At 43.3% G+C, this 27,844-nt stretch overlaps 2 protein-coding genes across 7 annotated transcripts in view; one reads left to right on the plus strand and one right to left on the minus strand.

Annotated features, from left to right (window-relative positions):
* LOC135513224 (apoptosis regulator Bcl-2-like) overlaps positions 1–22,170 on the plus strand; it is a 48,122-nt gene extending 25,952 nt beyond the window's left edge. The window contains exons 2-3 of one of the 2 annotated variants that reach the window (XR_010451505.1): positions 16,781–21,031; positions 21,076–22,170. Coding sequence is in view for 1 of the 2 variants with exons in the window: in XM_064936038.1 (XP_064792110.1) it covers positions 16,781–16,915 (135 nt within the window). In the remaining variant the exon portion in view is untranslated. Of the gene's footprint in view, positions 1–16,780 lie in introns of both variants that reach the window. The other variant, XM_064936038.1, reaches the window with a different exon arrangement.
* Positions 22,171–25,535: 3,365 nt separating this feature from the next.
* LOC135513231 (5'-AMP-activated protein kinase subunit gamma-1-like) overlaps positions 25,536–27,844 on the minus strand; it is a 36,389-nt gene continuing 34,080 nt past the window's right edge. For 4 of the 5 annotated variants that reach the window (XR_010451509.1, XR_010451507.1, XM_064936056.1 and 1 more), the window contains one exon: positions 25,536–27,752. Coding sequence is in view for 2 of the 5 variants with exons in the window: in XM_064936056.1 (XP_064792128.1) it covers positions 27,721–27,752 (32 nt within the window). In the remaining 3 variants the exon portion in view is untranslated. The remainder of the gene's footprint in view (positions 27,753–27,844) is intronic. The other variant, XR_010451506.1, reaches the window with a different exon arrangement.

The raw sequence follows: 27,844 nt of genomic DNA on the forward strand, positions 1-27,844 counted from the left end.
CACTCTCCATTACAAGACATCGCTGTCACGAAAGGAGAGACTCTGTGATACAGCAGCTGTCAGGCTTTGATGTTCTAGCTAATACTTACTCCTCCGCTGACTTAGATAAGTCTCTCTTGGATGATGATAATGTGGGCTACTATCAAACCTCATAAACTGAGGGGGTGTAATTAGCTCACTCTTGAAAAGCTTGATTTCATTTACTAAGTAAGCACCACACTACCTTTTTGGTGTGTATTAAAAGCATATTAGTATTAAAAGCATAGAGTGTTGGACTAGTAACCGAAAGGTTGCAAGATCGCATCCCCGAGCTGACAAAAATCTGTCGTTCTGCCCCTGAACAAGGCAGTTAACCCACAGTTCCTAGGCCGTCATTGAAAATAAGAATTTGTTCTTAATAATAAATATTAGTATTAAAAGCATATTAGTATTAAAAGCATATTAGTAGCTCTTTGAATTAAATTGTGTGAGCTATCTTTGAAGTTGAACTGCCTGTGTAGTCTATTGGTTGGCCTTACTGGTTTTAGGTAGGCCTGCAAAAATTAAACACTAGCAGATCGAGTTCACTCCAGCTGTGCCTCCACCCTTTCTCCATGGTATTAGTTTGAAGGAGTGTTTGGCTTGTCTGGAGGCCTCCCTTAGTTACAGGAACATACAGCCTCTGTGACTTGGTCATGGATCGTGGTTGGCTTTACCACAGCAGAGAAGCCATACAGCCTCAAACCAGACAGTGACGTTATCGTCATCTCCACACCCGCCCCCACAGGAAGTGATCTCACAACAACTGATCCACTGAGCGTTTAGCCAGGGTAGACAAGGGGGAACTGACGCATGCTTTTCCTAGAGAACACAAACTTTTTCCAATAAGTTTGCGTAAAACTCAGTCAGGGGCCTGGAAACAATAAAAGCACAAGTATCCACTCCACAGAAAACACAGTAACTCCACAGAAAACACAGTAACTCCACAGAAAACACAGTAACTCCACAGAAAACACAGTAACTCCACAGAAAACACTCTAAGTGTTCATAAGCAGTGTAATACGCACGTCATAATAACCATATGAGAGAAGCCCACAGAGATGGTGTGAGGTGTGGTCTGAAGGACAGACCGATGGTGCAGCCGCTGTCACAGGAAATGAACCTCTCCCACAGGGGGTACTTGTCACAAAAGAAGAGAAGCAACAGGCCACCTGAGAATCTGCCCGTTCCCACAGTCTGTGAGGCTGTATCAGGCCTACAGTGGCACTGGGGCTTGGGCATGGCTGGGGAGCATCCCACGCTCGCTCACTTGCCACAGCATTGTGTCAATAATTTTGGATCCCACCCCCTTGCACTGATTTCCATCTGATAGAGTGCTGGCAGTGAATGGGGAATGCAGCACAGGACTGGGAATGAGCAGCTGTGAAACCTGGTTTCTAATCATTGCTTGAACAATTTACCACAGGGTGGTAATCAAGCATTGCGGCATACGTTTTTCCATGTAAGGGGACTTTACTTTGACGTGCTTCAGATACCACACACACCACTAAGTATCTATTTTCAAGATGTCCTTCTCTTGTCCATGATGATTAAATGATTAAAACAAACCAGTTAGGTATAATCTTCTCGTGCACCTAATCCAGGCAAAGAACCCACAGTTGACTCATTTTCAACAAACCCCATGGTATCAGTGTTAAATTGTTAAAGCCAACAGACGTCATCACTAGGATATCTAGCAATCCTATCAGTCCACTCTGCTGGGCATCCAGGGAGAGAACAAAGTGGCAGACTTCCTATCCTCATGCCCAAATAACCCATACCTCACCCTCCCTCCCCACCCCTTCAGGGTGAGGTACGTGGTGACTCAGCCACCCTGTTCTGTTCCATTCTCTTCTCTCTTACTCACGCGTCATCTCTGGCCTTTTAAACAGCCAGGGCTCTGGAGATGGGGAGATGAGAGAGAGCAGCTTTATTAGATTGGGCAGCAGCAGCTCTGACCTGGCCAGCTAGCCTGCTGTTATTTATAGCAGGGAGAGAGACCAGCAGTGGGTTGTGTTCCTTTCAGCCACTTCCTGCTCCTGCTCCTCTTCTTACCCTGCGTGTACAGACAGACAGCAGAGGCTCACAGCTGATGCTCTCCTTTTGTTAGCGCACCTAGGGGAGCCTTAAATGTGATGGGAACGCTTTGCTTGTTTGTGTTGCATTGGTATTATTGAATGCTTGTCTGGAAAGTGAGGTTAATGTGGAGTTGGATGGTCATCACGTTACTGAGAGGAGAGCTAGAGAGAAGAGCCTGAGAAGATATCTTTGTAAGGTCAGACAGACTATTAGAGAAGGTATTGTCTGACTTGCCAAGCATGTCTGTGGCTTTTGGCCTTTCCTTTGATGTATTTTCTATGTCATGTTTATTCAGAATGTGCCCCACTGTGCCTGTAAATAATATGCTCTCTGAGCTCTGAGCGTAGACTAAGGTGTGCTGCAGAGTGCCGATAAACTAATCCACCCAGCCTGGACAGGAGGAGGTAGAAAGCTAACCAATCAGATAGGAGACGCAGTCTGTCTGCATCCAGCCAGGTCAAACTGCTCTTGGTTTGCTTCAGGATCAAAGATGTCTCATACAATGAATTATGTTACAATACAGGACCAACTATAATCAAATGACACTGGATTCCAGTCAAGGGTAACAAAGGTTGTTTGTAGAATATGAGAGTTGTTTTTACAATTCAAAGAGTCAACAGTATATGATATGAAAGAGCCAAGGTGTCATACACCCACCTAAATAGGATCTGATTTCACTCTTGTTTTACAGTCACTGAGGAACATAAATCCAAAATACACTGCAGGCCTACAGTTGCTCCGACTCCCTACTCCCGTGGAACAGTATGTCTGTCACATGCATAAAGTGGTCTGCTGGCGGTGTTAAAAGATGAATAATTGAGATGATCAAAATGTGAACTGTCATGACAGCCTCTGGTGATTTACTGGGCTATCACGTTACATGTTCCAGGAGAGGAGAAGAAGACCCGCGGGAGCTCACTATTTTGTAAACACACCCATGATGCTGACACATATTTGAATATTTATCAGAAGCAACAGGGCCATTTGCAGGTTATTTTGGAGAGGATAGAGTTCACTTGTTCCATGGCATTTTCCCCCAGCAATAGTGCAGCCTCTACCTAAAACACAGACATATGGCCAAACAATCCAGCATGATTGCTGATTACTTCATTTAAACATACAGTCATGTCCTCTTTATCAAAGATGATCATGGTCAGACAAGCATTGAAACTTGCCATTAGGTGGAAGCAGGCATATTGTCATGATAATGCATGACATGTTTTTCAGTATGTTCTTGTCCTAAGTAGGCATCTCTACAGTAGCAACGTACAGTTAAGTGACCTGTCTTCCCATTCGAAACTCATTCTCTATGATTTGGTAGCTAGTATGATAAATGAAAAGTTATATTGCTCGTTGTTGTTTTAACCCCCTACAAAACTAACATTCCAGATGGATTGATTATAGCTCCCCTTCTCTATTTTCTTTGTGACTGTACAGCCACACTTTCAGTTTGCTTCTGTGTGTTTCCTAACACCGATGCTATCCAAGGACTCAGACAGTGTCCCGAGCTTTATCTCCTGAGCCTTTGCTGCTGACGCCATGTTTTTGTCTGGGTAATGAGTGTCTGAAAACTCCTCAGTCATCTGTTTTCCAGCAGGCAGCAGGTCAATGGATGACACTCCAGAGACTCTTAACACACCGAGCGACCTGGTCGCCTCAGAGTCGAGGTTGCCGTCTTGTCACCTATTTTGTCTGGAGTGGACAGGATTGTGTGGATGATGTCTGGACGGCATCTGTTTAGGTTGCACATAGGGCTGTGACGGTCACAACATTTCGTCAGCCGGTGATTGTCAAGCAAATAACTGCCGGTCTCACGTTAATTGACCGTTAATTAACATAAACACATTTAGCATCTCCTGGCTTCCACACACTGATGCAGACCTTTGGAACATCTACATTTTAAAAAGGTCTGATAAATCCATGTAATACAGCCTACAACTTCACAATAAATCCATGATTTATTTTAAACAGCAGGAAATGAAGAAAATGTAGTCCATTTCGGAAGAACAGAATAGCATACTCTGAGTTGTCCTTATGTTGGGTCGTGATCTGGCCATGGCAAATGGCTGTGGGCTACACTAGTTCATTTAGCAGACAAGATTTGCTTAGAATCTGTGGCATTATTTTATAGTATGAAGAATACAATTGAACAAAGCTGAATAAAATAGAAAGGATATTTTCTCCAAATGATTTGAGGGAGTGTGCACATGCGACAATTCTGTGTTGAGTGGTTAACAAAGAGAAACAATAGAGTGTTGAGTGACATGCTGTTAGCCAGTTTGGTGGGCTACTAATGACCATCAGCAGCATAAGAGCTTGGAAAAACCTCATTACTGTAACTAAACGGTCACGTGGAATTTGACTGCCTTCATGACTCGTGACCGCCGGTGTGGCGGTTGCACATTTTAAACATAAATATGTATAGATGCAGGCAGGATTTCCTGCTTGATCAATAAACAAATGTAGCAATATTTACTCAATGAGAGATTCTCCCCAATAGCTGGCTTATAGTTTCTGTTTTTCTGTACTTTTAGCCTTTCCCTTATCTGCCTCCTTCTTTCTCTCTGCCCACCCTCTTCCCCTCACAAACTTCTTTCTCTCTGCCCACCCTCTTCCCCTCACAGACTTCTTTCTCTCTTCCCACCCTCTTCCCCTCACAGACTTCTTTCTCTCTGCCCACCCTCTTTCCCTCACAGACTTCTTTCTCTCTGCCCACCCTCTTCCCCTCACAGACTTCTTTCTCTCTGCCCACCCTCTTCCCCTCACAAACTTCTTTCTCTCTGCCCACCCTCTTCCCCTCACAGACTTCTTTCTCTCTGCCCACCCTCTTCCCCTCACAGACTTCTTTCTCTCTGCCCACCCTCTTCCCCTCACAGACTTCTTTCTCTCTGCCCACCCTCTTCCCCTCACAGACTTCTTTCTCTCTGCCCACCCTCTTCCCCTCACAGACTTCTTTCTCTCTTCCCACCCTCTTCCCCTCACAGACTTCTTTCTCTCTGCCCACCCTCTTCCCCTCACAGACTTCTTTCTCTCTTCCCACCCTCTTCCCCTCACAGACTTCTGCCCACCCTCTTCCCCTCACAGACTTCTTTCTCTCTGCCCACCCTCTTCCCTCACAGACTTCTTTCTCTCTGCCCACCCTCTTCCCCTCACAGACTTCTTTCTCTCTGCCCACCCTCTTCCCCTCACAGACTTCTTTCTCTCTGCCCACCCTCTTCCCCTCACAGACTTCTTTCTCTCTGCCCACCCTCTTCCCTCACAGACTTCTTTCTCTCTGCCCACCCTCTTCCCTCACAGACTTCTTTCTCTCTGCCCACCCTCTTCCCCTCACAGACTTCTTTCTCTCTGCCCACCCTCTTCCCTCACAGACTTCTTTCTCTCTGCCCACCCTCTTCCCCTCACAGACTTCTTTCTCTCTGCCCACCCTCTTCCCCTCACAGACTTCTTTCTCTCTGCCCACCCTCTTCCCCTCACAGACTTCTTTCTCTATGAGTTTTATGTTTAATGAGCTTTTGGGGAAACAGCAAGATCCTCGTTAGACAACACACTTTAATGTCCTGTCTGCAGAGTATGTGCTATACCCTTTGTGTATGTTATGGTAGTGTAGAGCAGACACATCATTGGGACACGCTTGCTTTAGTGGATGTTGCTCTGAAGACACAACGTTTAGATGAATGTTATAATTTATCCTCCTCGTCCTCTCATCCCTCCTTCTCCGTGGCCGTAATAAGGAGAAGAGAACTCCCAGGCTGGCCATAATTAGCCAGTGAAATGTAAAACAACAAAGATAACTGGCTTAATAATTGATCTGTTTTGGCAAAGGCCCCACTGCCTGGTGGTGTTTAAATCAACTGCCTGTGTCTGTCTGTCTGTCTGTCTGTCTGTCTGTCTGTCTGTCTGTCTGTCTGTCTGTCTGTCTGTCTGTCTGTCTGTCTGTCTGCCTGCCTGCCTGCCTGCCTGCCTGCCTGCCTGTCTGTCTGTCTGTCTGTCTGTCTGTCTGTCTGCCTGCCTGCCTGCCTGCCTGTCTGTCTGTCTGTCTGTCTACTCCTCTTTCACACACAAGGCAAGTGTGGGCTAGTTATCCATTCACACTAACGAACAGGGGAAACCCAGGATACCCAGGACTGGAGAGGAATTTGGGAATTTCCTGTTCCACTCTTAGGGACAGTATAGTTAAACTCCCGCTACACTGAGGGACACTCTACAAGAGACAATGCTGAAGATCTGCATCGTGAGAAAAGTAAACCAGAGGTCATGAGAAGACAGTCCTACTGGTGAGAAAAGTAAACCAGAGATCAAGAGAAGACAGTCCTACTGGTGAGAAAAGTAAACCAGAGGTCACGAGAAGACAGTCCTACTGGTGAGAAAAGTAAACCAGAGATCAAGAGAAGACAGTCCTACTGGTGAGAAAAGTAAACCAGAGGTCACGAGAAGACAGTCCTACTGGTGTGAAAAGTAAACCAGAGGTCAAGAGAAGACAGTCCTACTGGTGAGAAAAGTAAACCAGAGGTCAAGAGAAGACAGTCCTACTGGTGAGAAAAGTAAACCTAATATCGTAATATTATGGCATCAGGAGATGTGGCAAGCTACAGGGGTAACCAAAACACTGTGACTACATGGTGTCCAGCCAGTGATCCTCTCTTTCCCTCATTTTGTTTCTCTCCTTCTAGCAGAGAGCACTGCTGTGGGTCTCCAAGGGATGTGTTATGTGGCAATGTGAATGTTGTCATAAATATAAAGCAAAAACGATTTACTGGGCCTGATATAAGGTTGGGATATATTTTTGTTCCATTCTTGGCACCCGTGTGACTCCTACTGACCTTTTAAAAAGTGTTAATCAACAAAACACTCTTGTTGATCTTCAGCGCTGAAAGACTGTGACCGTGGACTGATTCCCCAGCCAATCACCTACTGAAACTAGAAGATGGTCTTGGTGAAGGGCAAACTACTCTTGTCTTGTTTTTGTTATTGTGGATAGCGTAATGATATTTCACTATCTCAGCGTAAGCTAAAGGCCACTTCCTTGTCCCCTTGGACCTTGCATTTGGCAAAGGGGAGGGAAGAAGGGTGAGAGGGAGGGAGAGAGAGGAGAGAGGGAGAGTGGAGGACAGGGAGAGAGAGAGACTAACCTCTAGTTGTTGTTTTTTTCAACAGTAGTCACATGCTATCCTAACTGGTGTCTGGGAGCTGAACTAGAGAACTAGAGCATGATACAGTACCACACCATGGTCTTATGATATCCAGCTGACTGACTGACCCTCTGTAGCCCCTCAACCCTGGTGCTTCCTGTCCGAAGTTATTACACACATCACCCTTCTGGGCTTTTCAAATGGAATGTTAACCCAGTTGTCGCATATAAAACATTCAATGTATAGGAACGAAATATATAATAACTCTCTTTAAAAAAAAAATATAAATACAAACAACAAAGCAAGAATGAAACCGAAAAAAACTGAAACAACACAACTACCACAATTGATACACGCCACAACATGCCCACGCCTGTCCACGAACACACAAAAATACACAGTAGCTTCCCCTTCCAATACACATACATACATCAAATACCCCTCACATGGAAATGTCACAATCCTCAAGATGGTCAATATAAGACTAACAGACCTTATCAAACACGTCCCTTCTCTGCCCAGCTTTCAAAAACTCAGAATCGAATGGAATATAACTCCATAGTTCAGCCCTGCAGCTCGTCATTGTCCCGACATTGTCATTGCCTCTCCTTGTTTGGGCGGCGTTCTAGCCACCATCGATCTATTTTAAATTTTCCATTTGTTTTGTCTGGTTGTCGCACTCACCTGGTTTCAATTCCCTAATTACATGTTGTATATGTTCCCTCTGTTTCCCCCATGTCCTTGTTGGGAATTGTTTATTGTAAGTACGTGTGCTTTATGTGACTGGTGCGATGCGGGGTTTTGTGCCCATATGTTTTGTTACTTTTGTACGCCGGTAGTTATGTACGTTAAACGGCTCCAGGCTATTTACCAAGTTCTACTCTCCTGCGTGTGACTTCCATGCCACCAGTTACGAACCCCTTGACAGTTATTGAAGGTGAGCATGATGCTTTTCAAATGATACTTAGATTTTTTTTTTGCAGCAATTACACGTAGGTTAACAAAACTTTCTTTGGTCACCAATATTTACATTTCCAAAACATACACAGTTGTGGAGACGGATGGATATAAATGACTAGACACAATTATATGATAGCAGACATTAGCCCAAAATGGTGTCACTTTGTCAAAGGACCACAGCATACGTAATACGGTTCCTTTTTGGGGTTTTTGCATCTCCAACAGCGATATCACATTTCTGGGTGCCTTACATGCATTCTTTCAGGAGTATAGTAAATTGTATGGATTATTTTGATAAGGTTGTAGGAGAAAATATCAACATTTTCACATACAGTACCAGTCAAAAGTTTGGACACACCTTCTCATTCCAGGGTTTTTCTTTATTTAGACTATTGTCTACATTGTAGAAGACATCAAAACTATGACATAACACATATGGAATCATGTAGTAACCAAAAAAGTGTTAAAATAATCCAAATATATTTTATATTTGAGATTCTTCAAAGTAGCCACCCTTTGCCTTGATGACAGCTTTGCACACTCTTGGCATTCTCTCAACCAGCTTCATGAGGTAGTCACCTGGAATGCATTTCAATTAACAGGTGTGCCTTGTTAAAAGGTAATTTGTAGAATTTCTTTCCTTAATGCGTTTGAGCCAATCAGTTGTGTTGTGACAAGGTAGGGGTGGTATACAGAAGATAGTCCTATTTGGTAAAATACCAAGTCCATATTATGGCAACAACAGCTCAAATAAGCAAATAGAGTAGGTGTGTCCAAACTTTTGACTGGTACTGTATATGTGACCAATACATTTCTTCCTTGAGATGTGTTTCCCATTTTTCTATATAGGTTCTGTGTCACACCCTGATCTGTTTCACCTGTCTTTGTGCTTGTCGCCACCCCCTCCAGGTGTCGCCCATCTTCCTCATTATCCACTGTGTATTTATAAATGTGTTCTCTGTTTGTCTGTTGCCAGTTCGTCTTGTCAGGTCTTACCAGCGTGTTTTCCCAACTCCCTGCTTTCTCATGTTCTGCTTCCTAGTTTACCTGGTTCTGACCATTCTGCCTGCCTTGCCCTGACAAGTTTACGAACCTCTGCCTGTCCTGACCCCAAGCCTGCCTGCTGTTCTGTACCGTATGGACTTTGCCCTGGATTACAGACCTCTGCCTGTCCTGACCCCAAGCCTGCCTGCTGTTCTGTACCATATGGACTTTTCCCTGGATTATGGACCTCTGCCTGTCCTGACCCCAAGCCTGCCTGCTGTTCTGTACCGTAAGGACTTTTCCCTGGATTACAGACCTCTGCCTGTCCTGACCCAAGCCTGCCTGCTGTTCTGTACCGTATGGACTTTTCCCTGGATTACAGACCTCTGCCTGTCCTGACCCAAGCCTGCCTGCTGTTCTGTACCGTATGGACTTTTCCCTGGATTACAGACCTCTGCCTGTCCTGACCCCAAGCCTGCCTGCTGTTCTGTACCGTATAGACTTTTCCCTGGATTACAGACCTCTGACTGTCCTGACCCCAAGCCTGCCTGCTGTTCTGTACCATATGGACTTTTCCCTGGATTACAGACCTCTGCCTGCCTTTGACCTGCATTTTGCCTGCCCCCTGTTTGGGTAAATAAACATCTGTCTGCATCTGGGTCATTTCCTGAGTTCTGATATTCTGAGCTATCAGGTAGAGATTCAACTTGATATAATTGATATAACCTGGAAATCAACTTATTTGGCGTTGCAGCTTCTTTCAGCATTTTTTTTCAATGCTAGATGCTTCAGGTTAATCCAAATTCTGTTGAAGCGATTGAATATGATTTTATAGTTGTAAGAATTGAAAAGAAATTGGTCTTGGATAACCCACATTTCTCTTGTAATTGATTGGATGACAGTAGAGAGCCATCATAGCACGTATGCTCAAAGTTCATGATGCCACTTTGGAACCGGGACTTAAAAGTATTGTCTTTTTACTGTTGTTTGATTTCTTTACTTACCTATTGTTCACCTAATACCTTTTTTGCACTATTGGTTAGAGCCTGTAAGTCAGCATTTCACTGTAAGGTCTACACCTGTTGTATTCGGCGTGACAAATAAACTTTGATTTGATTTGGAGGTAATGTGGGGTTGTTCCAAAAAGGGCTGCCTGGCCACACGGGTTTCTTCCATTTCATGAATTATATGCATTTTCCCAAATACAAATGTAATTGAAAATCATTGTATTTTTTTTTTTTTTAAAGCCTTGAACCCAAAATAGTGAATATATTTTAAATTATAGGGCATTACAGTTATTTTTCTTTTTTTTTTACTCTTCCAATCATAAGGCCAGTCTGTTGTCCATTGTTTAAGTGAATGCAGTTGTGCGGCCCAGCTTTACAAGGTACGTGTAAAACATTCAATTTGACTCTTGAGATCTTTCCATTCCAAATAAAGTTGGAAAGTTGGCAATTTATTTTCCCACGACTGCATGGCCGCGCACGACTCCAACACCATCAAGTTTGCCGATGACATGAATGTGGTAGGCCTGATCACCGACGACGATGAGACAGCCTATAGGGAGGAGGTCAGAGACCTGGTAGTGTGGTGCCAGGAGAACAACCTCTCCCTCAAGACAAGGAGCTTATCGTGGACTACAGGAAATGGAGGGCTGAACAAGCCCCCATTCACATCAACGGGCTGTGGTAGAGCGGGTCGAGAGCTTCAAGTTCCTCTGTCCACATCACAAAGGACCTATCATGGTCCAAATACACCAACACAGTCGTGAAGAGGGCACGACAACGCCTCTTTCCCCTCAGGAGGCTGAAGAAATTTGGCATGTGCCCTCAGATCCTCAAAAAGTTATACAGTAACGCCATTGAGAGCATCTTGACTGGCTGCATAACGGCTTGGTACGGCAACTGCCTGGCATCCGACCGCAAGGCACTACAGAGGGTAGTGTGTACGGCCCAGTATATCAATGGGGCCAAGCTTCCTGCCATCCAGGACCTCTATACCAGGCAGTGTCAGAGGAAGGACCTAAACATTGTCAAAGACTCCAGCCACCAAAGTCATAGACTGTTCTCTCTGATAGCGCACGGCAAGCGGTACTGGAGCGCCAAGTCAGTGGCCAAAAGGTACCTGAACACATTCTACCCCCAAACCATAAGACTACTGAACAGATAATCAAATGCCTAGCCGGAAAATCTACATTGACCCCCTTAATGATTTATTGTTCTGGACTCTCTTGCACTGGCTCTGTGCACACACACACACACACACACACACACACACACACACACACACACACACACACACACACACACACACACACACACACACACACACACACACACACACACACACACACACACACACACACACACACACACACACACACACACACACACACACTTCACATACGCTGCTGCTACTCTGTTCATTTTACAGAGCATTCGGAAAGTATTCAGACACAGAGACTTATTCCACATAGTGTTACATTACAGCCTTATTCTAAAATGGATTAAATTGTTTTTTCCCCTCATCAATCTACACCCCATAATGACAAAGACAAACATTTATTTTATGTATATAAAAATATGAACTGATGATACATTTGCATAAGTATTCAGATCCTTTACTCAGCACTTTGTTGAAGCACGTTTGGCAGTGATTACAGCCTTGGGTCGTCTTTGGTATGATGCTACAAGCTTGGCACACCTGTATTTGGGGAGTTTCTCCCATTCTTCTCTGCAGATCCTCGCAAGCTCTGTCAGGTTGGATGGGGAGTGTCGCTGCACAGCTATTTTCAGGTCTCTCCAGAGATGTTCGATCAAGTTCAAGTCCAGGCTCTGGCTGGGCCACTCACGGACATTCAGAGACTTGTCCCGAAGCCACTGCTGCGTTGTCTTGACTATGTGCTTCGGGTCGTTGTCCTGTTGGAAGGTGAACCTTCGCCCCAGTCTGAGGTCCTGAGTGTTCTGGATCAGGTTTTCATCAAGGATCTCTCTCTGTACTTTGCTCCGTTCATTTTTCCCTCTATCCTGACTAGTCTCTCAGTCCCTGTCGCTAAAAACATCCCCACAGCATGATGCTGCCACCACCATGCTTTACCATAGGGATGGTGCCAGGTTTCCTCCAGACGTGACGCTTGGCATTCAGGCTAAAGAGTTCAATCTTGGTTGCATCTGACCAGATAATCTTGTTTCTCATGGTCTGAGAGTCTTGAAGTGCCTTTTGCCAAACTTCAAGTGGACTGTCATGTGCCTTTTACTGAGGAGTGTCTTCCATCTGGCCACTCTACCATAGAGGTCTGATTGGAGGAGAGCTGCAGAGATGGTTGTCCTTCTGGAAGGTTCTCCCATCTCCACAGAGGAACTCTAGAGCTCTGTCAGAGTGACCATCGGGTTCTTGGTCACCTCCCTGACCAAGTCCCTTCTCCTCCAATTGCTGTTTGGCCTTGTGGCCAGGTCTAGGAAGAGTTTTGGTGGTTCCAAACATCTTCCATTTAAGAATGATGGAGGCCACTGTGTTCTTCGGGACATTCAATACTGCAGAAATGTTTTGTTACCCTTCCCCAGATCTGTGCCTCGACACAATCCTGTCTCAGATCTCTACGGACAATTCCTTCAACCTCATGGCTTGGTTTTTGCTCTGACATGCACTGTCAACTGCGGGACCTTATATAGACAGATGTGTGCCTTTCCAAATCATGTCCAATCAATTGAATTTACCACAGGTGGACTCTAACCAAGTTGTAGAAACCTCTCAAGGATGATCAATGGAAACAGGATGCACCTGAGCTCAATTGCGGGTCTCATAACAAAGGGTCTGAATACTTATGTGAATAAGGTATTACTGTTTTGTATTTGTAACACATTTGCAAACATTTCGAAAAACCTGTTTTCACTTTGTCATTATGGGGTATTGTGTGTAGATTGATGAGGATGTTTATTTATTTAACCCGATTTTAGAAAAAGGCTGTAACGTAACAAAATGTGGAAAAAGGGAAGGGGCCTGAGTACTTTCTGAATGCTCTGTATTTGCAGAATTCCATTCAGGTGTATTTTGTGGATTATGGCGAATGCGTTCTAATGTTCTAAAGTTGTGCTGTTGTGCCACACAGTCCAGTTGAAAGTGAATGATGGCAGGCCTGTGTGGCAAATGGCTTGTTTGCATAAAGGACTTCTGTAGCGTTGATTGGCTATGGTGCACCGGTCTGCGTAGACACCGGTCCTGGACGAGACAGGTTTTTTAAATGAGGTTTTATTTATTGCAGTGTAAATGAATTATTTAAACGCACGACCGCTTTCCCGCACTATATTGCTGTAGAATTTCAAGAATTTATGAAAATGTGAAAATGACCATATCTAAGTACTGGCTTGTCAGAAAATTTTTCAAAATGTCAAAATGTATCATAATCTTCCTGGGTGTGTATAAGAACAGATTTAAATAAGATTTAATGTTGTGAAAATGCTGTTCGTTCCACTTTAATTATTTTGACAGGCTGCACATTCCATTGACATTGCATTTTTGGTTGCTCAGACATGATGCACATTGTCTCTCTGCCATTGAATCATGCACCTACTGTAGCTGTAGCATACTAAGGGCAGTAAGGTGTCATGCTGGTAGAAGCATCCAGTACCAGGTCTGTGTAGTTGTCTCAGCAAACTGTTTTTCCTTTGGTGGGCGGGAAAAGAGGGTTATCAGGAAACCTGTGTTTTTGCCAGAGGAGCACATTCCTCACAGTAGGAGGTCTGACTGAGGTACCCTAATTAATACCTGAAAACTGCCTTATAGGATGAAGGGAGAGGGATGGAAGGGTGTGTGTTGGTGGGTAGGTATTATCAGGGAGGGGGAGAGGGAGCATTTTCAGTGTGTTGAATGACCCACAGTACATGCCTTTTCAATTGGTCATTTTTGCATTCTATATTTTTCTATTAAACTAATTTCAGCAACAACAAAAAAATAATTATAACAATGCTAACAATAGGATACATGTCTGTTGGTTAAGTGAATGGTGTCTGACGAGGAATGCTTGTTTGGATACCAGAGGGCCTAACATGAAGACACTGCTGATCTGATCTTTCTCCTGACTGTGTCAATGGCCTCTGGCCCCAGGAACGCTACAGGAAAGGAGAGGGAGAGGAGGGAGTCAGGAAATACTTTTCTGTAGCAGTTTGAAACAGATTGCCTTCTTTAGTCATCCTGTGAGGCTTTGCGTTGCTTTTCTGGAAATATTTAATAACAATGTGAATCTTCAATATAGATGCCCCAGTTTCTCTCTCAAGGGCAAATTTAAAACAAACATATATTTTGTGTTGCTTTACAAATAGTGCATAACATAATTCATGTAGGTAAATGTAGCCTCGATCCAATCAGGACAGGCTGAAGTAGACTTGGCCCTCAGGGGACTAATCAAGTAGAATTGAATTCAGGTTACCAGTCATAACAGTACTCCACTACTGTGTGTTTTGTACCTATAATCCATTGCATCTCAAATGAATTGTTTATTATCTTATATGATTGTCAATGTTGAGACAGTCTCGGTTAGGGTTAGTGCTACTGCTGTAACGACAATGTATTACCAGTCTCGGTTTAGGGATTTACTGTAGGGCAGGGGTTTGAGCAACGGGGCTTCCTTCAGCTCTGAGGAAAAGGCTACACAATCATGTGTCCTGATCCCTCAACCCTCACACCCCTCTTATAGCCAATGGTGCACTCCTTCCCACGTTGACCAGTTTGATACAGAACAATCAATAGCAACCATTTATGGGGTTTTCTGGGGGGGATCTTTGTACTGTAGCTTCCTGTACAGCTGTTTCCACTGTCAAGGCCTGAAGGCTTATAAACGGACGTCTTGATTTCCTCATACAACAAATGGGTCATAAATACATTGAGCCAGGGTGAATATCATACTGTACAATAAAAGGTAAAAGGACATACAATATGTGGTGGTTTTATAAAAGGCTGTATTCACTGAGATTAGGGAGAAGCAGTTGCACCTTTAACAGCCTGTTGTAGGACCATGAAGCGTCGACAATGAGCTCCTGAAGTATTTAGGCAGTGACACGTGTTGAAATGACACAATGACTATGAGGTCAAAGTGCAGACTGTCAGCTTTCATTTTAGGGTATTTTCATCCATATCGGGTGAACACTTTCTGTACATAGTCCCCCCCATTTTAGGGGACCAAAAGTATTGGGACAAATTCACTTGTATGTGCATTAAAGTAGTCAAAAGTTTAATATTTGGTCCCGTATTCCTAGCACATGATGATTACATCGAGCTTGCGACTTTGCTGTTTGTTTTGGTTGTGTTTCAGATTATTTTGTGCCCAATAGAAATGAATGGTAAATAATGTATTGTGTCATTTTTGAGTCACTTTTAATGTCAATAAGAATAGAATATGTTTCTAAACACTTCAACATTAATGTGGATGCTGCAATGATTAGGGTTACTCCTGAATGAATCGTGAATAATGATGAGTGAGAAAGTTAGTGGCAAAACAAACTGCAAATGCATCCAACAAGTTTGTGGTGACACAAGCTTGATGTAATCATTCCATGCTATGAATAAGGGCCCAAATACTACACTTTTGACTACTGTACTTTAATACACTTACAAGTGAATTTGTATGAATACTTTTGGTCCCCTAAAATGGGAGGACTATGTACAAGAAGTGCAGTATTTTCGGGTGGTTTTATTTGCCCCCTGAGGTTTTCTGAGCATAAAAATGTAATTATTTTTTAATTAATTGTTGGACATAAAAGACTGTAAAAACACCAGGAAATCAGCTCCAATTTATTTTAATTTAAGAAATCTGTTCCCAAGTTTTCCAACACATAATAGAGAGACACGTGACCGTTTACAAATGTACGCAAGATTTGAAATGATTATGTTTGAATCAAACATTATATCTGTTTGGGCTTCCTGTGGTCTCTTTGCAGTCTACAAATGATCTGTAATTATGTTCTGGCCCCCCGACCTTCTGCTCAAGACAAAAGTCTGCCTGCGGCTGAATCTAGTTGATGATCCCTGACATACAGTTATACTGCAGCTCCCATCAATACATCAATAGGAAGTAGTGTATCACATGACATGGGTTTGAGAGTGTGTGCTTTCATGTGGAGTGTTTGTCTTGGGTTGTTTCCATGAGTATCCCAGTATGTGTGTGTGTGTGTGTGTGTGTGTGTGTGTGTGTTCGTTCATGCGTGTGTGGTGTTTATGAAGGGGTAGGCACAAGGGGTGTGAGGGGCGCTGGTTTGAAATAGATCCGGCTTCCTGCATGCATGTAATAACACAGCAGTTGGATGGTGGCCAAGGGCATTTAGATCTGCAGGCACTTCCAAAGGAGACCCCCCAGCAAGCTTTGAATATGGGAGTACACACACTGCTTGTATTAAAGATGCATTATAAAGGTTTTGTATAATGTCAGCCAGTAGTTTTGAAAGTTGTGCTCACAAGCCAAAACGGGTCTCCAAATTTTGTACACAATTGTGTACAATGACATTAATTTTGTATGATATGTTACGAATTCAAATTCGTACAATATGTTACAAATTTCTAAGTGCTTAAGATCCTGTTCAGTCTCTTTAACTCTGCCTCTCTCACTGTCTATCTTTCAGGAGGCCTTTGTTGAGCTCTATGACAGACAGAGGGACTCCGTGTTCTGTTCATGGCCGTCCATCAAGACCGTCTTTGGCCTGGCTGCACTGGGGGCCGCAAGCCTTACCATCGGAGCTTACCTTACACAGAAGTGAAGGAGTCCCCCCCCCTCTCTTTCTTTTTGTCCTCCCTCCCTCCTGCTCTCACTCCTTTCTCTTTTCAAAGGCCCACTCCAAGATCCCCAACCTGCCTGTCTTCAAAGCTTCTCTCCCCGTTCTCGGAAAAAACTCCCTATTCCTCACCCATCACTTAAAAAAACAGACACAAATCAAACAACAGCAGGAAACGGAGTCACTGCCCACACAGAAGAAAATATGTCATGAAAGTCGTGCCATTTAACTGTAATCACAAAAAGTTTGCCTTGAAAAGAGACGAGAGGAAGGGAGGGTTGGTGTCATTTTTGTTCTGCCTGCTTGAGTACTAGTTGTAGCATGAAACCTTTGTGTGCTCGTGTAGACTTGTGTAGCATGTGTCGGTGAGGCAATAGAAAGCATAGACACTCTTAGAAGAAGGGTTCCAAAATGGTTCCTCGGCTGTCCCCATAGGAGAACCCTTTTTGGTTTCAGGTAGAACTGTTTGGTGTTCCATGTAGAACCCTCTGTGGAAAGGATTCTACATGGAACCCAAAAGGGTTCGACCTGGAACCAAAAATGTTTTTTCAAAAGGTTCCGCTATGGGGACTCCCTTCAACCCGCCTTCAAAGGACTTCCTCCACACAACAGCTGCTCTGAATGTATAATGGAAGGAGCTCGCTACTAACCAGCACAGTGTGTCTGTCCACCCACCGCTTCTATCCTGCAATATACCAGGATACCCGGAGCATCACTGAACTCTGAACACAGAACAGTTAGTTACACACACCAGCTCTGACAACACGTCTTCTAGGCGCCACAGACGCAACTTGCTCTGCCTCTCTTAGAGAGATCTGTTGGACAATGCAGTAGAGTCACTTTTTTTGCATTTGGTATTGAAGAGAGAATAGAGGGAGGTATTAAAGAGAGGACAGAGGGAGGTATTGAAGAGAGAATAGAGGGAGTTATTGAAGAGAGAATAGAGGGAGGTATTAAAGAGAGGACAGAGGGAGGTATTGAAGAGAGAATAGAGGGAGGTATTAAAGAGAGGACAGAGGGAGGTATTAAAGAGAGAATAGAGGGAGGTATTGAAGAGAGAATAGAGGGAGGTATTGAAGAGAGAATAGAGGGAGGTATTACAGAGAGAATAGAGGGAGGTATTGAAGAGAGAATAGAGGGAGGTATTGAAAAGATGAGAGAGGGAGGTATTGAAGGCGTGAACAGCAGGTTGGTTAGAGCTTTTGGCAGCCCAAACCCCTGTTTGATCAGATGTTTCTGACAGAAAGTGAAAAATATTATTCCACCGAGCTGGATTTCTGGCTTAGTCGAGATCAGAGGGGGATCGAGGGATAGAGGTAGATACAGAGAAAGAGAATGTGTGAGAGACAAAAAGAGGGAGAGAAAGAATGAGCAGAAATGTGGATACAGACAAAAAGAGAAAAAGGTGTTGGGGTCAAACATAAGATGTGGATTCATTCCAAAGGTTCAGTGACAGTGAGCCTCCCTCTCCAGTTGCAAGAGTCCTCTACAGCCTGTTCTAAGATGTCTCACTTAGAGGAAGAACTGTGTCCCTGAATGGCCTGGCATGGTTCTGTTTGGCCTCACGTCACTCCATCCCCGTCAGATGTCTCTGGAATGCATTTTTTGTACTCTCACTGCCTCTTTTTATTACTCTCTCTCTCCCTCTCCCTCTACCTCTCCCTCTACCCCTCCCTCTCTCTCTCTCTCTCTCTCTCTCTCTCTCTCTCTCTCTCTCTCTCTCTCTCCCTCTCTCTCCTCCCCTGCCCATATGTATGACCAGAACTCAAGGTCTCACCCACACAAACCAAGCCACCGCTGAAAGGGGACTGAACCAAACTGCCAAATCTCCCAGAACATGTCCTCCAGCTGCTGCTGGGCTCTGATCTAGGGGACAAAGAGGCCCCACATACCACCCAACGGCCTACGCTAATGGTTGATTCCACATTTAGGAGGACCTCCGAATGTGCACCTCTCTCAGTTTCTCAAACCGTAGCAGACTCCAACATGGGATACCCAACAAGAAAAATCCCTATTGGACACAAAGACTCTCTATTGTTTTGAAGTGACTCTTTAGAGTAAACAATCATTTCCCAGAATACTTTAGGTGTTTGTCTAGTGTTGGAGATGACATAACCTTCTTGGAAAGGCTTACTATCCATAATATTTACTATTTTGCTCTCTCTTTCACACACACACGCACACACACACGTTTATGTAGATAAGTATGTGTCGAGAAAATGTTGTTAACTCATCGCAATGATTTCTCTCACCAAAAATCTCTCTCTTTGTTTCGGTCTTCTTTAATCAACGCAAAACACATGTCGTCTGAGGTTTTCATAGAATGAGTATTCACTATGTATACCCATATTTATGTTAAATGTTACACATACCAACTTATGATTTTTATTTATTGAGAGGTACCAGAACACAGATATTTAAATCATAGATGAGATGAAAAGTTAAGATCATGGAGACACTCAAATGTCTTGAGAAATTGTATATTTCATTTTATTCAAGGAACCACATTGTAACAACACACTATTTGGGGCTGCTATTGTATCAACAGTAGAGTAACATTTCTGTGTAAGACATGTTAATGTGTTAATATTGGTTTAACACTGCTGTACTGTATTAGTCCTGATTTAACTCACAGCTTCAAACTGCCACACAGATACAGTATTGTTATAGAAAGCTGTAAACCAAAGTGAACCTGTAAGTAACATTGTGTAGCATGAAGAGATAAACACATGCCAATTCACTTTCACTTCTTTTAAATGTTGTCGGAGTGAGATTTTGCAGGAAAGGTTGTTGTAAAGACAATGTCTGGCAACCTATTCCCTTTATAGTGCACTACTTTTGACCAGGGACCAAAGGACTCCATAGTAAAGTAGTGCACTATGCCAGGAATAGGATGCTATTTGGGAGACAGTAAATATTAGCCTGCTTGGTGTTGTTCATAACATTGCAGTAGATACCGTAGCACCCGAATGCATGCATCTGGACATGTGTTAACCGGTGCTTGATTGATATACATGTATGTGTGGTAATTGTTAACATAGTAATGAATTCCTTCTCAAGCTTATGTAGTGACAGAAACGTCTCCACATCTTGTGCTTTGACCTGCTAGATTCTATCATCATAACCAAGGGCACCATTCTTTTTCTATTATAGCAGAGGTCAATCCCCCTACTCATGATAAACCCTTCTATTATAACAGAGGTCAATCCCCCTACTCATGATAAACCCTTCTATTATAGCAGAGGTCAATCCCCCTACTCATGATAAACCCTTCTATTATAACAGAGGTCAATCCCCCTACTCATGATAAACCCTTCTATTATAACAGAGGTCAATCCTCCTACTCATGATAAACCCTTCTATTATAACAGAGGTCAATCCCCTTACTCATGATAAACCCTTCTATTATAACAGAGGTCAATCCTCCTACTCATGATAAACCCTTCTATTATAACAGAGGTCAATCCCCCTACTCATGATAAACCCTTCTATTATAACAGAGGTCAATCCCCCTACTCATGATAAACCCTTATATTATAACAGAGGTCAATCCCCCTACTCATGATAAACCCTTCTATTATAACAGAGGTCAATCCCCCTACTCATGATAAACCCTTCTATTATAACAGAGGTCAATCCCCTACTCATGATAAACCCTTCTATTATAACAGAGGTCAATCCCCCTACTCATGATAAACCCTTCTATTATAGCAGAGGTCAATCCACCTACTCATGATAAACCCTTCTATTATAACAGAGGTCAATCCCCCTACTCATGATAAACCCTTCTATTATAACAGAGGTCAATCCCCCTACTCATGATAAACCCTTATATTATAACAGAGGTCAATCCACCTACTCATGATAAACCCTTCTATTATAACAGAGGTCAATCCCCCTACTCATGATAAACCCTCCTATTATAACAGAGGTCAATCCCCCTACTCATGATAAACCCTTCTATTATAACAGAGGTCAATCCCCCTACTCATGATAAACCCTTCTATTATAAGAGGTCAATCCCCCTACTCATGATAAACCCTTCTATTATAACAGAGGTCAATCCCCCTACTCATGATAAACCCTTCTATTATAGCAGAGGTCAATCCACCTACTCATGATAAACCCTTCTATCATGAGTAGAGGTCAATCCCCCTACTCATGATAAACCCTTCTATTATAACAGAGGTCAATCCCCCTACTCATGATAAACCCTTCTATTATAAGAGGTCAATCCCCCTACTCATGATAAACCCTTCTATTATAGCAGAGGTCAATCCCCCTACTCATGATAAACCCTTCTATTATAACAAAGGTCAATCCCCCTACTCATGATAAACCCTTCTATTATAACAGAGGTCAATCCCCTACTCATGATAAACCCTTCTATTATAACAGAGGTCAATCCCCCTACTCATGATAAACCCTCCTATTATAACAGAGGTCAATCCACCTACTCATGATAAACCCTTCTATTATAACAGAGGTCAATCCCCTACTCATGATAAACCCTTCTATTATAGCAGAGGTCAATCCCCCTACTCATGATAAACCCTTCTATTATAACAGAGGTCAATCCCCTACTCATGATAAACCCTTCTATTATAACAGAGGTCAATCCCCCTACTCATGATAAACCCTTCTATTATAACAGAGGTCAATCCCCTACTCATGATAAACCCTTCTATTATAACAGAGGTCAATCCCCCTACTCATGATAAACCCTTCTATTATAACAGAGGTCAATCCCCCTACTCATGATAAACCCTTCTATTATAACAGAGGTCAATCCCCCTACTCATGATAAACCCTTCTATTATAACAGAGGTCAATCCCCCTACTCATGATAAACCCTTCTATTATAACAGAGGTCAATCCCCCTACTCATGATAAACCCTCCAGTGATATGTTCATGTGAAAACAGAAATTAGTATGACATTTTTTTCAGGAGTTTAAACACAAGATAAAAGTCATTGACTTGTTCATAAATAACATGTGTAAAGGTTTGTATGTGAGGAGGAGTCATTTGAAGTATAAAGTCATTCTTATATTCCCTTCTGTGATTCTGTTTAAATGGGTGGAGCCTACATCACACCATGGTTATAGTGTTGTAAATATAATCCTCAACCTGTGGCACTTAAGAGGTCAAATCAAATGTGTCGCCATTGTTTATGCCATGTATGTATCACAATAAGCTAGATGGGATCATGCTGTTCCCAATAAACCACATCTTTCCTGCAGTATGAGTTTGCAGTTTGTGATGTGTGTTTTCAGCATGTGGTTTGATATTGTTTTGGGTGGTGATATTCAGCTTGTGAACCAATGTTCTGCTCAAAAGAAAAGCATTCATGTTTAAGATGGGGTTGTTTTATATTTTGTTTATGGAAAAATAATGGACACCAATATTAATCTCAAATATGTCATCCACCCTGTCTGTGCACTACTACATAGAGAGAATGACAGAGAGAGGGATTGGGAGGGAAAAGGAGAGAGAGGAGGGAGTGGAAGGGAATGACAAAGAGAGCGAGGGAAAGAGAGCGAGAGACCTTTATGAGAAGTGTGATCATAGTGCTTTTCCTCATCTGTGTGGCTGTGTGCTGCTTTCTAGTCAGTCCATACGGGTGGCTGGCTTGACATGGCTGTATGAGTCCCGCAGCCTCCTATTCTAATGAGCTCTGCAGAGGAACCACAGCCTCCTATTCTAATGAGCTCTGCAGAGGAACCACAGCCTCCTATTCTAATGAGCTCTGCAGAGGAACCGCAGCCTCCTATTCTAATGAGCTCTGCAGAGGAACCGCAGCCTCCTATTCTAATGAGCTCTGCAGAGGAACTGCAGCCTCCTATTCTAATGAGCTCTGCAGAGGAACCGCAGCCTCCTATTCTAATGAGCTCTGCAGAGGAACCACAGCCTCGCAGCCTCCTATTCTAATGAGCTCTGCAGAGGAACCGCAGCCTCCTATTCTAATGAGCTCTGCAGAGGAACCGCAGCCTCCTATTCTAATGAGCTCTGCAGAGGAACCACAGCCTCCTATTCTAATGAGCTCTGCAGAGGAACCACAGCCTCCTATTCTAATGAGCTCTGCAGAGGAACCACAGCCTCCTATTCTAATGAGCTCTGCAGAGGAACCACAGTCTCCTATTCTAATGAGCTCTGCAGAGGAACCGCAGCCTCCTATTCTAATGAGCTCTGCAGAGGAACCACAGCCTCGCAGCCTCCTATTCTAATGAGCTCTGCAGAGGAACCACAGCCTCGCAGCCTCCTATTCTAATGAGCTCTGCAGAGGAACCGCAGCCTCCTATTCTAATGAGCTCTGCAGAGGAACCGCAGCCTCCTATTCTAATGAGCTCTGCAGAGGAACCACAGCCTCGCAGCCTCCTATTCTAATGAGCTCTGCAGAGGAACCGCAGCCTCCTATTCTAATGAGCTCTGCAGAGGAACCGCAGCCTCCTATTCTAATGAGCTCTGCAGAGGAACCACAGCCTCGCAGCCTCCTATTCTAATGAGCTCTGCAGAGGAACCGCAGCCTCCTGTTCTAATGAGCTCTGCAGAGGAACCACAGCCTCCTATTCTAATGAGCTCTGCAGAGGAACCGCAGCCTCCTATTCTAATGAGCTCTGCAGAGGAACCGCAGCCTCCTATTCTAATGAGCTCTGCAGAGGAACCACAGCCTCCTATTCTAATGAGCTCTGCAGAGGAACCACAGCCTCGCAGGCTCCTATTCTAATGAGCTCTGCAGAGGAACCGCAGCCTCCTATTCTAATGAGCTCTGCAGAGGAACCGCAGCCTCCTATTCTAATGAGCTCTGCAGAGGAACCACAGCCTCGCAGCCTCCTATTCTAATGAGCTCTGCAGAGGAACCACAGCCTCCTATTCTAATGAGCTCTGCAGAGGAACCGCAGCCTCCTATTCTAATGAGCTCTGCAGAGGAACCACAGCCTCCTATTCTAATGAGCTCTGCAGAGGAACCGCAGCCTCCTATTCTAATGAGCTCTGCAGAGGAACCACAGCCTCCTATTCTAATGAGCTCTGCAGAGGAACCGCAGCCTCCTATTCTAATGAGCTCTGCAGAGGAACCGCAGCCTCCTATTCTAATGAGCTCTGCAGAGGAACCACAGCCTCCTATTCTAATGAGCTCTGCAGAGGAACCGCAGCCTCCTATTCTAATGAGCTCTGCAGAGGAACCACAGCCTCCTGTTCTAATGAGCTCTGCAGAGGAACCGCAGCTGCACCCCACAAGACATCAAAGCCCCCCCCCCCCTGAAACGCAGAGTTTCTCAGCCCTCGCCCTCTCCGACTGCAGATAAATGCAACGTGTAAAAACCAAATGCCCCGAGGTCTGGTTTTTACACCCTCTTTCCTCCTCATTCATATCACACTTGTCTTCAAAGGCCAGGGACGTGTGCTGCTTCACAGAATTAGTGAAAGTCATGATGCAGTAAAACTAATGCTAGAGAGAGAGGGAATAGGATGGAGAGAGAATGAGAGATATGCCTGAGGAGAGAAAACAGAGTGAAGTTCATTTGAGTTTGAGCCCCTCTCAAGCCCTTCTCTCCACGCATATAAAATACATGACAAGCTCCGAAAAAGGAGAATTTTAAATCACCCTTACACTTTCAAGGGAACGTCCAGTGTGTGTGTGAGCGAGAGATAAGCAGTCAGATCAGACAGAGGCCAGCAAGCCAATAAGTCCTCCTGCTTTAGAGCTACAAGGTGTTGGGAGATTTCTTCCTCACTGCTGATCCAAGACCAGTATCTAGAAAAATACTAGTTTTTACCTTTGCAGTAGATCCAGATCTATTGAGATTACAGTGCCATTCCTACCCCACATAGACTGACAGCCTCCTGCTTGTTTATCTTGCCTGTGAATATATGGAAAATATCAGGTCTATAAATAAATATGATTTTGTTGGTGAATTTGGAGCAGAATATCTGGTGTCATATGAGTACTATGAAATGACATTCTACTAACCTTCACAGTCTGTCTATATATCATACAATCACATGGTGGTTAGTGACAAATACCGCTTGTATTAGACTGTCACCTTGTGGCTGGTGTTCAGAAATCCTTGGAATGGTCTCAGGGAAGGTCAAGTGTTTTCTGAGGATCTCTACCCTTTACTTGAAAGCTGATGTAGAACAGCTTTGGAGGGAGATGTTTGTTGGTATGTGTGTGGCTTGATGACATTTTATTTCCTTGAAATATTCTAATTATAGAAGCAACTTCCTAATGTGTAAACAATTTCAATGTCATAGGAGCACTCCAATAGTTTCTAGCATGGAACTTCAAAAGAGGAGAGGGAGAAACTTCTGTTGGTATGCTCTGAGCCTCAGACTAAATTTACTTAACCTGCTATCTAAATTCGAGTACTCTCAGGACTCCACGTGATGGCCAATCTTAAAATAGCTGCGGATATGCCTGCAGTGCAGCTCTTAACCACTAGTAGGTGGCAGGGTTCAGACATCGAATGTCCAAATAATGATTATCATCAAAAGTCTTTTAGCCATTTCTGTCAAGTAAGGTCTATTAGAGAAGTGCATACATGTGTTATACTGTATGAAGGTAAATAATTCATGTGAATGGCAGTCATAAAAAGATTACATCAATTACATTTTTATTTATTTAACTGGGAAAGTCAGTTAAGAACAAATTCGTATTTACAATGACGGCCTAGGAACAGTGGGTTAACTGCCTTGTTCAGGACAACCGATTTTTACCTTGTCAGCTTGGGGATTCAAGCTAGCAACCTTTCGGTTCCTGGCCTAACGCTCTAACCACTAGGCAACCTGCCGCATTCAGGATTATCATAATAAGCTAATTGATTTACCCAAACAGGTTTAATTTGGATTGCAAAACAGTTAAATATGGTGGTGCAAATCTACAGTCAAAAATACAATTCAATAAACACATTACATAAAAATACATTCAGTGTCATCGTTTATTTTTCTGCATGCAGAAAAATAGAAAAGTAAAGAACATTCACAACTGTTATAGTGTCGTTTCTCATGCTTGCACATGTACATCTTGTTCTGAATAGAAAGTATTTTTTATTTATATTGGCTCATTTTGCCACAATATATTTACAAAAATAATATTAAAACTGCAGTTATTTTAACATGATTTCTTTAAAGTTACATAAAAATAAAGCTTTCTCTGGCACATTTCCTGAAAACTTTCTTATTTACAGTGAAACAATAGAGATGAGTTGTCAGAGGTGTATTCTCTGGCCACAGCACAGGAGTCTGGTCAAGAGCAGTTCAGAATCCACCATTTTGCTTTATAGATGTTATAGATGGAGGTGATCCATGGCTCAAGTGCATAAAGCGGACAAAATAAATGGCTCTAAATCTCAACCCAAGTGTCATCAAGAATGAATACAAAATATATATATATATATCCAAAAAATAAAGCCTTTTTCCTGTTCTGTCTCTCTTCACAGCATGTTACTCATATACAAACAAAACCCCTCCAATCATAATCAGATAAAGCATGAACACCTGCAATTTCTCCTTCAGGTTAAATGAGAACACATTTTTGACAAGATCTTGCTTGTTCTTCAAGAACACTTCGTTTTGATGTATTATGGTTAGAGAATGGCGTTTGCTTCCGTGGTCAGGGGCAGGGCAAGCGAAAGGCACTGTGACTAAGGATTGGACAGAGAGACTGCATATAGCCCCTAAAAGGGGTGTGGACAATAACTCATTATAGCAACATGTGGATTATCATAGAACATGCTATAATATGGCCACATTTGATACTAAAATGAAGAATGCAATTATATTGTCTAAATGGTCTGTGTTTGACAGCATAGAATATAGACTGGCGTTATTTACTCAACCAGCACTTTTAGTGGTCCAGTATATTCCAGCTCCACCGATACAAACAGGTTATTATTTCCCGTGAGGAACTTAGACACATGCTTGTGTGTATCAAGTAAGATGCCTTGGCAATATCTGTCAATCGACTTGTTCATTGAAGGTTTGAAACTATCCAGTGACTAGGCACTGTTAACACGACAGAGCAGCATGATACTGAGACAAACACCAAAACGTATATAGCCCTCATATACATACATAACCACAGTTCAGACTGGCTCAGCCAGTGAATCAAGTCCAGTTCCGTTCAGACAGAGAGATGCTGGTCCTCCAGTATTAAAGCCATTTACCCCCCAGTAGCAGTCCAATCCAGCCCAGCCCTTTGGTTTCAAAGTCTAGTGCATCAATATGAAGGGCTCTGGACGTAAAGGGAACTGTCAAAATAAAGGAAACACCAATATATTAATAGGGCATTGGGCCACCACGAGCTGCCAGAATAGCTTCAATGCGCTTCAATGCACGCTTCAAGTGTCTGGAATTATATAGAAGGGATTTTTACAAGAGAAATTCCATCATTTGGTGTGTTGTTAATGGTTGTGGAAAGCACTGTCTCAGGCGCCACTCCAGAATCTCCCATAAGTGTTCAATTGGGTTGACATCTGGTCACTGGAGACACACACCCACTTTAAACCCCCTATGCTCCTTTGAGACCACTCTCTCAAAGTCACTGAGATCTCTTATTTTAGCCACGGAAAATAATGGGCAAGTGTGCATTTTTATACATGACCCTAAGCATGATGGGATGTCAACTGCTTAATTAACTCAGGAACCACACCTGTTTAGAAGCACCTGCTTTCAACAGACTTTGTATCCCTAATTTACTCAAGTGTTTCCTTTATCTTGGCAGCTACCTGTAAAATACAAGTTAGATATTGTAGGACAGCCTCTGTGATTCCAGCAGCAGTAGACCCCCGTCTCACTCCAGGAGGCCCTCCTCTCTGCAGGCATCTAGGGGAGGGAAGAATAGACATGTGAAGTAAGGACACAAGAATACATCCCACTAGCCTGGTCCCAGATCTGTTTGTGCTGGCATTATAATG

This window comes from Oncorhynchus masou, chromosome 3, assembly GCF_036934945.1.
Source record: "Oncorhynchus masou masou isolate Uvic2021 chromosome 3, UVic_Omas_1.1, whole genome shotgun sequence".
In the NCBI taxonomy this organism is placed as follows: domain Eukaryota; kingdom Metazoa; phylum Chordata; class Actinopteri; order Salmoniformes; family Salmonidae; genus Oncorhynchus; species Oncorhynchus masou.